The following is a 14,109-nucleotide window of genomic DNA, read 5'->3' on the forward strand; positions in this document are numbered from 1 at the left end:
TTACAAGCTTAGCAAAATGCGGGAAGGAGCTCCAGGAGGCAGGGGCGGATGAAGCCAAGCCAAGTCAAGTCATGTTTATTTACGGTCATAGACCAAAATTTACTTACATAATAATACACGTAATATAGTAATAATATATACATAATATAATCAGGATCATGGACTCATCCTAATCAGCAATTTCCCGTTAGCATAATCTGATTTACCATCTGTTTTCTAGCCTTCTTAGCTGCCTCACAGAACTTAGCAACTTTAAATGTTACTTCCTCCTTCTGATCTGAGAGCAGATAGTTGACGTAAAATGCATCTGTATGCCCTGGGAAATCAGTCAGTAAGGAGGAAATATAACAAGTTCATAAGTCCCTATAAAAAAGACAGCGGAGTAAGATATGAAAGATAGACTCCTGTTCTCCAGAGCCACAAGGACATAGTCTTTGTTCTTTTGGGATCCCTCTAAATTTACCTTCTAATTCAGCTGAAGGTAGCACATTAAATCTGGCCAATGTAAACATCCTGCGATATTTAGTGATAGTAATCTTACCCAGGTAATTCGCAGGTTTAGTATTATACATTTGTAAACCTAGGAAAACTTCTTTAGAATTAAAGATTGATCAGTCTGCATTTCCATATCATAGATCCGCTGCTTTAATATCAGTCACGCTTGACAAAAACCCATTTCTAATAGACCATCCATGCTAAAGCCATATAAACTTATTTGGCGAGATATTGACTGCTTCCAGCTAGAATTAAATTTATCAATAAAAATTAAGTGAGCAAGGCCTGTAGAAAAGAAAGACAATCTCAACCAGAAGCTGAGAATGGAAAACCACATCCGGGCTTCCATCTTAGGCATGCCAGTTTCCATCCTCAATATTACATTGGGAACACATCTAGGGATCTGTAGAATAGATCTCAGAAAGTTTGTCTGAACTATCTCTAGTGGAGTGCAGTTAGTACATGGGCCCAACTGCGACCCATAAAGCAACCGAGATCAGGCTTTAGCTGTAAATAACTTAAGGGCAGCTGGTACAAATTGAGCCCCATCTTGGTGGAAATATGATTGGATGGCCAATGCCGATTTACGTGCATTTTGGGTAACATATTGCAGATGTGCTTGGCGTTTTGTAGAGGCCTGGAAAACAACCCCTAGATATTTAAAGGTCTTAACCTGTTCTAGTTTATGTCCAGCCAAAGACCATTTCAAGGTCTTTGGGTGTTTAGCAAAGGCCATAATTTTGGTCTTGCTAGAATTGATTTCCAGAGCGTATTCATGGCAAAAATTAGCCAGAGAGCAAAGCGCTCTACGGAGGCCGACAGGAGTCCGAGATAAAATTACTGCATCATCTGCATCAAGCAAAATATTAACCTGTCTACTGGCCAATTTAGGTGGATGGAAAGATGGATTAGTAATCATATCCACAATGGGGTTAATATAATAATTGAAAAGAGCTGGGGCAAGTATACAGCCTTGCCTCACTCCTCGAAAGGTAGGAATTACTTTAGTGAGGATTCCAGCTGAGCTACATCGAACCTTCAGACGTGAGTTCTTGTGAAGTTTATATATTAAAAGTAGCAGACGTCGATCAATAGAGGAGTTAAACAGTCTCTCCCATAATTTATCTCTGGATATGGAGTCGAATGCTGATTTAAAATCCACAAAGGCAGCAAAAAGAGTGGAATGGGGTAGATTAGAATATTTCTCCGCTAGATGTTGTAAGACTAAAGCATGCTCAATAGTAGAATGATTGGCCCTAAAGCCTGCCTGCTCATCAGCCAGCACCTGCTCTTTGTCCATCCAATCCTGGAATTTATTAAGTAGGTGAAATGCATACATTTTGCCAATAACATTAAGAAGGCTGATAGGGCGATAATTAGATGGCAAATGTCTTTGGCCTCTCTTATATATAGGAATTACAATTGCCAATCCCCATTCACTAGGGGGCGAGGTCGTCTGATCAATTGCTGTAAACAGAGAGGCTAATACCGGCAGCCACCAATCCATATTATTCTTGATGGCCTCTACCGGCAAATTATCTGAGCCGGGGGCCTTACCAGTTTTAAACTGATTCACTATTGAAGCAATCTCTGTACATGTTACTGGGGTCCACTCAGCTAATAAGTTAGGGTCCAGTTCCTGTTCTATTTGTAAAAATGTTGTAGTTGCTCCCTCTCTAGCATATAGAGCACAGAAATATTCAGTCCATTCTCCAACAGGTATATAAAAAGATGGCGGGGAAGGTCTGAATTTAGAAGAGAATGATACCAAAGACCAAAACAAAGACACGTTTTTAGCCTGTGCGGCACAGATAAGACGCTGCCAATCTAGCCTTTTGGCCTCCCTTTTTTTTTTTTGCAAGTAAAATTTTATAAAATCTTTTTTTAACAATCAGATCTTGAGAAGTGACCTGATTAGAGTTAGATCGATAAAGATTGTAAGAGTTAATAAGATCCGTTTTTGCTGCACGGCATTCGTAATCAAACCACGGCTGGGAAAATCCAGCACGGGGCTTAGTGTTTTTAGAATTGTTAGCAGTTAAAATTGGGTAAAAAGAGCATACTAGATTATTATAATTTTCCATTAAAATAGGACTATCTGTAGCATCTGTCATCTTAGCACGGTATTGCATGCAAGCCTCAGTCTTTAAGTGGTTAGTAACACGTTCATTTAACTGAGAGGTCCATTTAAGTCATCTGGGCTGGGGGCGGATGAAGCTATTTGCCGCCCATAGGGGACCATAGATTTTCCGTCCCAAGAAGGGTTCCCCTTTACAAGTAAAGGGCTTGGGGGGTAGGATTAAATCTACTTTTAAAATGTTTTCAGCCCATTTCAGGCCTTGTGTGCATGTGTGCAGAGAGGCCCCCAAACCCGACCTGTCATTTGAGAGGTAGGTGGGCCTGTGGGAGGAGCTCTCACCGCCATCTCCACCACCATCCTGCCACATGCATGTACGAAGACGGCCTGATGACCTGTCGTGATTTGGGAGGCAGGCGGGCCCACTAGGAGCTCTCGCTGCCTTCGGACAGCGGCGGTATAACAAGTTTTCAAAGTAGATTCAACTTTCCCCTGCCCCCCAAATGCAAGTGGCAGAGTAATGTCACTTGAGGAGTAATGCTACTCCTCAAAATTTGCCCTGTAGGCAAGTGCCTTCTTTGCCTATGTGTTAATCCACCACTGCCAGCAGGTTACAAATGGCAGGCTAGTCCAAGATACAGTATGTTGTCGTGCCCCAATTAGATGCACTGTGCAGATCAACCGTCTCTCCTCGGTATCTTCAGAGACACTGGGAGGCAAATCCCATGTGTGTGTTTGTGTGTGTATAGCCCAATCCAGATTGGGACTGTAGTGGGGCTAAAGGGTTAGAAGCCCCCCCCCCACCCCCAACGTAATGATCCATTTCTAGACCAGCCCCACTCCCACTCCCAGGTGCTCATTAGATAATAAAAAGCAAACACCCCAGGACCAAACAAACATGTCAACTGTGCTGTTGAGTCGGTGTTGACTCCTGGCGGCCACAGAGCCCTGTGCTCGTCTTTGGTAGAAGACAGGAGGGCTTGCTAGTCAAGTCATTTTCCTGCCGCGTCATGTGGTTTAGCCCAAGGTGTGTGTGGGTAGGTGGACCAGCAATGTGTTTGTGAGCTAGTGACTTTTGAGGACTGAAAGCCCGCCAGGCACACCACACAGGCCCACAGACAGGCAAGAGCCTTTTATGAGCTACATCCTCCCTAGATTTGATCAGTGTTGGCCAGATCACTCGAGCTGGAGGCTTGCTGGTGGCTCGGGGACAGGCTGCTGCCCTTGCACATGTTCCAGCCATGCCCCCTGTATCAGCGTCAGATGCACACCGACACAGGGAACATGCTAGCTCTGGGAGGGGGGGCATGTGGCTAGGGGGGACATGCGGTGCCTTCTCTGCTCCCAGCCAGCACTTTGTTCGCCAAATGGATGCTTTCTTCCGCTCTCCCTCGCTCGGAACGAGAGCTTCATTCACTGGCTAGGTGTAAGAGGGGGTGGGGGACACCGTGGTGGCCCCAGACACAGTGGCACAGGGACATTGGTCTCTCCTTGTCCAATGGTGGCTACATCCCTGGGCCAGATGCTTAGTCAATTTCCTTCTGAGCTGATGCCTACATACCCACATCGCAGGTTTTGACGCATCATTTTCGAGCCTAGGTTTCCAGCCCTGGCATCAGCGGTTAATAACTTCTCAAAAGAGAGAAGCACTGGAGGAAGCCTCCTTCAAAGCTGTAGCTTCTGACTGAAAAACCCTTTTCTTTAACCTCCCATATATCCAGGCAGACTGTGGTTACTGAGTGGCAAGAGAGCTGCTCTCCGCACAAGTTCAGAGGCCCTCTTTTCATTATACACCGCCTAGAGATTTACATATCTCTACCTATCTATCTCATCGCTGTACACCGGGAGAGATACATATCAGGCAGTATAAAAATATGATAGATAGATAGATAGATAGATAGATAGATAGATAGAGCCATATGCTACATCTTCTAGGGTTGAACTCTGCCATTCAAGAGAGTTGGGGGGAGGGGGTGAACCCTACCTGGGGTCCAACAAAGTACCTTATTTAACAGATTGGCTATTTTCACATTTGCATTCACTTACATCTTGAGCAAAAACTGCATTCCATGCCGGGCCTCGAATGCCCCAGGAGTGAGCTTCTCAATAAGATTGCCGCTGAGGTCTCTGGAAACAAGCATTGTGCACAGGATTTTGCAGTGTACAAAATAAGCATTACATTTTAATATTTTTTAAAAGGTAGATGGGATAGGAAAAACTATCTTTCCTTTGATATTCCTGTCTGATGGTAGAGGTCAAATTGCTACATGAAGCCCCTGCAGCAAAGTATGAGGGTGGTGTCCTTTCCAGTGGGGCAGCTGGCCTTCTCAACTCTTCTGTCCAAAGACCCTTTCCTAACTCCCTCAGCTAGTCGTGCTCATTCATCTCCTGTCTGAAGCTCCAGTGCCTATTTCTAAGATGAAGAAGAGGGCCATTGTTTAAGCTGGCCTGGAAGCCAGGCTCTCGGACTCTGGCAATCTTGGGCTCACGGGAAGCCCTGCCTTCTACAGATGCTCAGCAACACTTTGGTATGACTTCCCATTCCCCAGGGCTCAGCTCTGGCACTAAGAGTAGTTCGTTAGTTAAATGTATAACATCTTCCACAAAAAGATGTTTTCAAGGCAGCAGTTACAATGAATAAAACAATTTAAACACAGCAGGGAAAAAAAAAAAAAAAACCACAAGATTAAAGCAGTGAAGTGGGAGAGCCAGTGTAGTGCAGTGGTTAAAGCCCTGGACTCGGACTGGAGGGACCTGGGTTCAAATCCCTGTTCAGCCATGAAACTCACTGGGTGATTCTGGGCCAGTCACTTTTCCCTCAGTCTAACCTACCTCACAGGGTTGTTGGGAGGATAAACATTACCATGTATACTGCTCTGGGCTTCTTAGGGAAAGAGCGAGATATAAATATACAAATAAAATAAAATTTCAGAACTAGGCAGGCTAAAAACAAGTCAGCTGTTATTTCAAAAGGCCTTGGAAAACATAAAGGTCTTTGCCTGGTGGCTAAAGGACAAGGAACATAGGAAGCTGCCATATACTGAGTCAGACCAGTGGTCTATCTAGCTTAGTATTGTCTACACAGACTTGCAGCGGCTTCTCCAAGGTTGCAGGCAGGAATCTCTCGCAACCCTCTCTTGGAGATGCCGGGGTGGGAACTTGCGACCTTCTGCTCTTCCCAGAGCGGCTCCATCCCCTGCGTGGAATATCTTACAGTGCACACACTTCTAGTCTCCCATTCATACCCAACCCTGCTTAGCTAAAGGGGACAAGTCATGCTTGCTACCACAAGACCAGGTACCAAGTGAGCCTTCTCGCAGAGAGATTTCTGTAAACAAGGCATCACATATGAGAATAGATTCCAGGACTGAGATCTGACTCAGCCTTGCTTTTAGAACTCTGAGCGCAGTCCAGGAAAATGTAAAATCGTGATAAAGAAGCACATGCACAGTACACAGCATCACTCAGCAGTGAGTAACCCAACCCCATACAGACCCGGAATTATGGGCCAAAGCGTCCACACTTAGAAACTGTGGCCCCTAGCAGCAGGCCTGACCCCCAGAACCCTCGTCGTTTTAGAAATGGTTGTGCGGGGGAAACTGCTTCTAGGGCAGAAGCTTGGGAGATGGAGGCCCAGAGCCTCAGGGTGGAAACCTAATCCATCCGTGCTCCCCCATCCCATCCCCATTTTTTGTCTTTATGCTTAATGACTTACATAAGCTGCACAAACGGGACAGCTTCACGTGAATTCATCTCAGTGGTCTGGATTTTATTACTTGACAAGTCCCTGTTTAAAAGAGCACATAGCAATGATTAAACTAGGGAGGCTACAAAGGTGTGTCCAACTCCACCTTTCTCACTCATCTCATCTGTTTTGTCTTTTCTCATCCACTGCCACTGGCCTGGACTGGTCAGCTTTAATAGAGGTCAAGAATCTACCAGTAGTGGCTCGTGAAGCGCCGCTTGGGGGGGTGGGGGGGGCGGGAGCCATCTTTAAGGGGAAAGAAAGTCGCTGCTTATCTCCACAGCGTGCCTCCCAGCAGCCCCTGCAGCGGGGAATCGTCACCACCACTCACCTGGCTAATGGCGGGGCTCGGCTCCCTTTATGCCAGGTGAGTGGCGGCGGTGATTCCCCGCCGCAGGGGCTGCTGGGAGGCATGCTGCCGAGGAAAGCAGCAACTTCCTTTTCCCTTAAAGATGCCTCCCGCCGCCCCCCGCGGCCCGCTCACGAGCCGCTACTGTGTTGGAAATTCTCTGTGGTGAGAGAATCCCTTTCTCATTAGAGCAGAGTGCACAGAGGCACAACACAGCAGAAATTTAGTTAGGCATGCGTGTATGCTGAGAGTAAAGTAACTTGGAGCCAATTCATAGTTTCAAATCAATATAACAGGCATTTATTAAGGAACTCCATTCTAGATAGGAAAGTGAGGAGTTAAGCTCTCTAATCTATCTATCTAGCTGGATGCAGATGGATTCTGCATCTTCTCTGCACACATGGTACAGGGAGAGAGGCTTGCCATGTTGCAAGGTAGAAGGGCAGGTAGGGAAGAGAGAGAGAGAAAGGAAGTTAGTCCCTAAGAGTAGCAATCTACATTTCAAAGGGATAGTGTCAGAGCAGTGGAGAAGGGATGACCGATGTCTTGACGCTCTAGCCCTCTGACTTACTAGTCTGTCCTCCACTGTCTGAGACAAAGAGACAGCGCAAAGTCCTTTAACTTCCAACAATCTACACAACCCCAAACTGAACAGATCTTCCATGCTCCTGCTCAGAACTGCATGTATGGGTGTCCAGTTTGGCTTTGAGGCTCAGCAAACAAGGCATTGCTAGAAACTTGGGAGCCTGGCGTGAGAATGTAATTCTCCCCGAGTTTGTTTCAATTCTGCTCTGTAGCCGCCATCCAAATAAAACGATTTGCACACCTCAGTAGTGTTGAAATCCTCACTGCCAACTGACCAGAAAGAAAAAAAACTGCTTGGCCCCCTCTCATACTCGTAATAGCAGCTTGGTCTGCAGAAATTAGCAGGTGAAGCATTTAATGGCATGGAGACAAATATCATTACCTGCAAGGTCAGCAGAGCAAGCACTGTTAAAGGCATAAGAGCAAGGGCCACTAAGAAAGCTGGCCACTCTCTCAGATATCATGTGCAGTACAGTTAGACCCACTGATTTCAAATAGAGCGAGGCATGCCTGACTGTCAGGAGGGCTGATGTTAGCAATTACAAAGGAACTAAAGGGAAGTGGCTGCAATTCGGGTTGCGATGAGAAAAAGAGATAATAATCTCTCTCGGCCTCCCACAATTAGCCAGCTCCCCAACATATATAGGACATCCCCAACAGCTCACAATTCTTCAGTTGGTTCTTGGCAACTGTAATCATCTATGTTTGGGTTGAGATCTTAACCATACCTTATTTGGAATTTCCACTGAAATCAATAGAACAAAATTCTAAATAAACTTTAAAAAGAAAGAAAGACTGGAACGTTAATAATTTTTTGTTTTGTTTTTGTTTGTTTGAAGTTCTAGAGCCATACAATTTCATTCTAGAAATCCACACTAAGCGACAGTTTGGTTTACACCCACAAAGAAGTTTAGTGTTAATCATTCATAATTGGTATGGTATGTATAATCTCATTTACCCTCATGATGACCATGTCAGGGTGGGTCACTGGCAATCCCATTTGCTGAGTCCATTTTAACTAGCAGGAAAAGCAAAGGCAAGAGTAACTTGCCCAAGGTCAAACAGTTCGTTTGTGCCAGAGCTGCATTTTCTAGATGGAAATCCAGAGTTCTACAATGCAGGATTGCCCTGTCTAAGCTGGAAGGGGCCAACTTCTGTCTTCTCAAGGCCCAATCTATTCCCCAGGTGGTGGTCAGTATGGCCGGGAAAAATCTGAAAGTTGGAGTATATTTTCCTGCACAACCTGATCCCATCATGAGTGGGCAGGCTCCAAAATAAAGCTGGTGTCATCTAGCAGAAAAGGCTCCCTAGATATGAAACCGATGCATTCAGACACAATGTTGCAACATAACGCTTGGCAATGTAACATTCATGCACACAAGAACTGCACAAAGGTAGTTGCACAAAGTGGAAAGAATGGTTGTCAATTGCACAACCCTGTTTGCACAATTCTTGCATTTAGTGAAGCAGTGCTCTTGTGAAACTGCTCAAACATTACACGGCAAAGCACATATCACCTTGTGCAGTATGTCAGCTACTAATGTGTTCTAGACATGCTACATCCAAGATCAGAGACAGATGTAATTGCATAGAAGAGTTCTGTTTCTTATGAGTTGAAAAGATTGTTATTTTCGTTATGCAGGAAACTGTCAGCAAACCTTTTATCATGATGAAAATATTGTAAGGCCACGTAAAAATTGCCCTGGGAACTGGCAACAGTTCCAGTTGGCCATCTTTGGTCTCCATAAGTAGAGTCAACATATTAGCCACTTTACTGAAAGACTCGACCGAGTGCCAGAATAGGTTAGATAAGAACCTTATCAGGACATCTGAAATAGCTGTGTCCTGATCTGGATCAAGACCACAGTGAGGGAGGGGGCTTAGCCCATGCCCCCTATGCTGACAAAAATCTGCCCTGCCGCCATTTACTCTGGGAAGGAAATCACATATGGGTGCGCAGTTTTGACCCAGAGAGTCAGCAATCACAGTACTCCCAGAAATGAGTACTTACCCATGCGTACGTGAAAGTGAGCCCTCCTGAAGTTTGCTCAAACTGTTGCCATTGAAAGACCTGGAGAGGTGAAGGAAAGTTTGAGAACATCACACAGACAGGATCACAGCCTCTCTTTCTGTCTTAAGGGATTGGGCATAAGCATGATACTTTCACCTGCACTCAAATTCCAGTCCAGCTGCAGTCATGAGCAACAAGTCTGGACAGAGATGTGCATCCCCTTTCACAGACGACAAAAGGGATCTAGCCAGTTCAATATCCAGCCTGAAGGAGTGCCACAGTGTGAATGCACACCTCCTTCCATGTCAATGACGCGTGCAGAAGGCTGCTTACAGGTATCAATCTCCTTTGCTGAATTGTGATGACAAATCTTTACGACCCATCCATATATTTGGGGTCTTGGAAATTGCATGCTTACATAATAACACCCCACACAAAATCTGAGATTTAAGCTTCTCCATCTCATCTTGAAGTCCCTACCCCCTTCCCCATTCTGAATGGACAGTATATCTAATCAAAACGACAAAAGAGATTTAAGTATATTCTGCATTCATTCTTATTGTATTACCAAATGTCTCTCCCACCCCAGGCTCAAACTCTCTGTGTTGCCCATGCTTTGAAAACTGTATCAATCTCCTTGGCAAATGTAGATCTAGTCATCTCCTCAGCATTCTGGCAAGAAAATTAGTTCTGAGCTATCTACCAACTTAGGTTTAGCAAAATTTATCATGGTTAACGTACAAAATTGTTGAGAACATAAAAGGAGCTCTCCCAACAGTCCAGCTTTGTTTTCCAATGGAATTCCCTGTTGAATCCCTGTGGGGGAAACGGACGGGGACAAGGGAATGAAGTTGAAATAGATATTCCTAAGTGGGATGCCTTCAAGTGGTGATTCCCAAGTGTCAGACCAAGTTTGTCTTTGTGCTTCTGTGCGTCTTATGTGTTTCCACCAGCCTCTAACAGCCCCTGGATTCCTCTTGAGGAAGGTCATCTGTGCCAAGAGTTTCCACCCTTAGGTCTCTAGATGTTGTTTGACTACAACTCCATTGTGTTGGCCATAATGGCCTTCACCATGGTGGCCTGGGGACGATGGGAGACAACATCTGGGGTCCCAAGGGTGGGAACCCCTCGATTTAGGCATTGGGTCAGTTTTCCCCTTGTAAACAGAGCACTGGGCTCCCTGTTTCCCCCAGCCCTTTGGCTCCCCTTCCCCATCTATGGCTGTTTTTGTGGTTCATACCATTTATCCTGCGATTCCCATTTCTTTCCTTTTTGAAATTGTTATTATTTAGGTGTAAACTGCTCTGCTTCCTTTGGCAGAAAAGAGGGGTATTCATTTTTTTTAAAAAGGCATCAGCCAAGCTACCTCGAAATAAGAAATATCTTATCCCACCTACATCACTCCTAATGAAAGGCTCTTCCTAAAAGGGTTCTATCCTCAGAGTTCTGGAAATGGGGTTTAAGTACTCACAAAAAGGACATCGCTTTGGGAACGGGCACACGGTGGAGTCCAGAAGGACTGGTGACTCTCCAAAGTTTGAGGACTTCCATTGTGATACGGCATGGGTTTGAACAATTCCCTATGGCTGCTGCACCCAACTTATGGCTGTGGTGCCCAACTCGCATAAATAACTGCAAAAAGATCATTAAAACAAAATGAACAGTTGGGACACTGGCAGCAGGGCCCATACTATAGAGCATATCCATTTCTGCCATTTGTGGCACTTGTGACACTTGTACAAGTTGTGCCATTTCGTGCCTTTTTTGATAGCTGACGCCGGTTGGACATAAACCGGTGTCTGCACAGTCTGAGTGTTCCTCAGTGGCGACATCATTTTATCAGAACTCCGAGCATCACAGAACTGCCATGGCAACAATGGAGGCCCAAATGCACAGAGAATCAGCTGATGGGCTTGAGCTATTTGGAGCTGTTTGCTCTGCGGAGAACTGAATGTGAAACTAACACTTGTTGACTGACATACAGGGATCTGGATTGCATAAAGTGATTAGTGTGGTTGCCTTACAATTGGAGATTAGATTGGATTGCCTGGATGTTTGACCTCTCCCAGCTCTATCATATTCATTTTTATTTATCATCATCATCATCATCATTATTAATTTGATTTCTATACTAACTCAATCTCTACAGGCATGTTAACCACTGAAACAATATTACTGGAACTTGGTTAAGATTAGAAACCTTAACACACAACAAAACCAAAAACATGAAATGTCCACTCAGCATCATTTAGTTTAGCTTATAACCAGGCCAATATCGAAAGAAAACTCACATTTAAATGGAAGAAACACAACTGATTTTCTTTTTAGTAAGACATTTATTAGAAAAACAGAATAATTGGGGAGTGGGAGGGAAAACCCAAGCTTCATTTACATAAATACGTTAAGCCATCTGCTAGGGAAGTATCATTTCATAAAATTTTCACCCCAATCCACTTAACACAATAGAACCAGCTTCCAGATAATATAAAGTGCTTAGGAAGGGGCAGGTGCCCTTTCAAAGCACAGAGAGGAAAACTGAGCACAGGTGTAAAATATGCCCCCCCCACCCCAATACATGGACTCCTCAGACAAGACCTCTTCTTCTCCTTCAGGGTTTGGCTGTGAGAGTGACAAGTCAGTCACCTGGGGAGAAAAGAAAGGGCTTATAACTCTGTGGAGTCTGAACTACATCTGGGTTACTCAGATTTCACAGACTGAGAACAAAATGTCATCAATTCAAATCTCAGAAGCACAATCCTGTGTAGGGGGCTCTTTGCCTCTGTGGCTTCCCTGCCTCAAAGTGGGTCAAGTGAGACCCCTGGTCTCTTAAAAAGGCTCCTGGGCCAGGCTTGTTCTGAGGAGGAAGGAAATTGGGGGCTTCATTCTCATAATCCTGGTGAACTGAGATTGCTGAGCCCTGTGAAGCTGGTTTTGAGAATGTTGATTTCCTAGGCAATTCTGGTCAAACCACTGTGGTTAACTCACATTTAACCAGGATCTGACAGCAGGAGACCAGGGAGTCCTCTCTCTGTGGCTCCAAGCATCTAACATTCAGCCCTACTAGCTCCGGCTATCTTCAGTCTACCTGCCCCTGAGGAACCTGTCCGTCCTTGGTCTAAGCACCTGACATAAACATACAGGTAGCTCATTTAATTGAAAGGTCCATGCATTCAAAGGAGAGAGAATGCTCATTCCCTATTCACTCCTTCCAACTCATCAAGCGAAGATGTTCAAGAGCTGAGCTTGCTAGATCATAGCAACATGAGGCTCATCTGCGAATACATGAGATTAGGCTTCAATTTACCTGGATGAGACCTTTCAGTTCCTCTTCTGTTAAACAGTCAATGGGGTCTTCCTGGGGAGAGCTATACTCCACTGCCACTTTCTCATTCTCTGAAACAGACAAGTTAAGAAGGCCAAGTTTTAACAAATGAATATTTAAAAGCAAAATCCTTTTGCTTATTATTTTGTAACATTCCTCACCTTTATTCAAGATTTGGAATTCAATGATGATTTTTATCTTTGTCTTTCTAAAGAGTCCATAACAGCTATTTGGTGTCCTACATGCAGCAAAAAGAAGACACATGCCCTGATCTCAGGCTTACAATCCAGAGTCCAACTAGATAGGACACAAGAGATCTGGCAGCAGGAACTCCTATATCACATCTGGCTTGGCCCTCAGGAGGACTAGGCACACAAGGGAAGGGGAGTGGAGGAGGGGAAAGGCAGATGTGCAACATCAATTACAAAATGCCGGTGTAGACATGAGTTTGTATTAGGAAGAAGGGCAATCAGGAGGTAAGGAGATTGAATAATAGGGTAGAACACAAGATGATGGGCAGTGTCATAGGAACATAGGGAGCTGCCTCTACCAGACCAGTATCCATCTAGCTCAGTATTTTCTACACTGACTTGCAGCAGCTTTCCAAGGTTCCAGGCAGGAGTCTTTCCCACCCCTACCTGGAGATGCCAGGGATAAACTTGGGAACTTGTACATTTAAATTCTTCCTTTAAACGGGAAAACATTTCTACATTCCGGCAGATGCTCTGTAGAGATGTAGACAGATGATCTACCACAGGACTACAGCCCCAACCCCAAAGGGGAGTATGATACCCTTACTAGACAGTGCTCATAGGAACATAGGAAGCTGCCATATACTGAGTCAGACCATTGGTCTATCTAGCTCAGTATTGTCTTCACAGAGTGGCAGCGGCTTCTCCAAGGTTGCAGTCAGGAATCTCTCTCAGCCCTATCTTGGAGAAGCCAGGGAGGGAACTTGGTGTTGGGAATGCTCTCTGGTAAGAGAAACCCTTTTTCATTATAGCAGAATGCACAGAGGCACAACACAGTGGAATTCGGTTAGACATGCGTGTAAGCTGAGAGTAAAATAACTTGGAGCCAGTTCATAGTTTCAAATCAATATAAGGAGTATTTATTAGTGAACTCCATTCTAGAAAGTAAATTGGAGAGATAGTATCTCTTATCTATCTATCTATCTGGATGTAGATGGATTGATTTCTGCACACATGGTGCAGGGAGAGAAGGGTTTGCCTTGCATGTTGCAAGGGAGAAGAAAGGGAAGAAAAAAGGGGAAGAGGAAGTGGCAGGAAGGAAGGAAGTCCCTGAGAGTAGCAATCTACATATCAAAGGGATAGTGTCAGAGTAGTAGAGAAGGGATGACCAATGTCTTGACCCTCTAGCCCTCTGACTCACTAGTCTGTCCTCCTATGTCACTGAGACAAGAGACAGTGCACAGTCCTTCACTTCCAACACTTGGAACCTTCTGCTCTTCCCAGAGTGGCTCCATCCCCTGAGGGGAATATCTTATGGTGCTCACACTTCTAGT

The 14,109-nt window shown here is 44.8% G+C and overlaps 1 protein-coding gene across 7 annotated transcripts in view; it reads right to left on the bottom strand.

Annotated features, from left to right (window-relative positions):
- The window catches only part of LOC128329274 (leucine-rich repeat-containing protein 37A2-like), a 49,105-nt gene extending 38,036 nt beyond the window's left edge, over positions 1 to 11,069 (bottom strand). For all 7 annotated transcript variants that reach the window (XM_053260160.1, XM_053260158.1, XM_053260154.1 and 4 more), the window contains exons 1-4: positions 10,734 to 11,069; positions 9,263 to 9,322; positions 6,288 to 6,359; positions 4,619 to 4,699 (exon numbers count right to left, since the gene is read on the bottom strand). In XM_053260160.1, the coding sequence (XP_053116135.1) occupies positions 4,619 to 4,699; positions 6,288 to 6,359; positions 9,263 to 9,322; positions 10,734 to 11,014 (494 nt within the window). In that variant the 5' untranslated portion in view covers positions 11,015 to 11,069. The remainder of the gene's footprint in view (positions 1 to 4,618; positions 4,700 to 6,287; positions 6,360 to 9,262; positions 9,323 to 10,733) is intronic.
- Positions 11,070 to 14,109: the final 3,040 nt, after the last annotated feature.

Source organism: Hemicordylus capensis, chromosome 6, assembly GCF_027244095.1.
Source record: "Hemicordylus capensis ecotype Gifberg chromosome 6, rHemCap1.1.pri, whole genome shotgun sequence".
NCBI lineage: Eukaryota > Metazoa > Chordata > Lepidosauria > Squamata > Cordylidae > Hemicordylus > Hemicordylus capensis.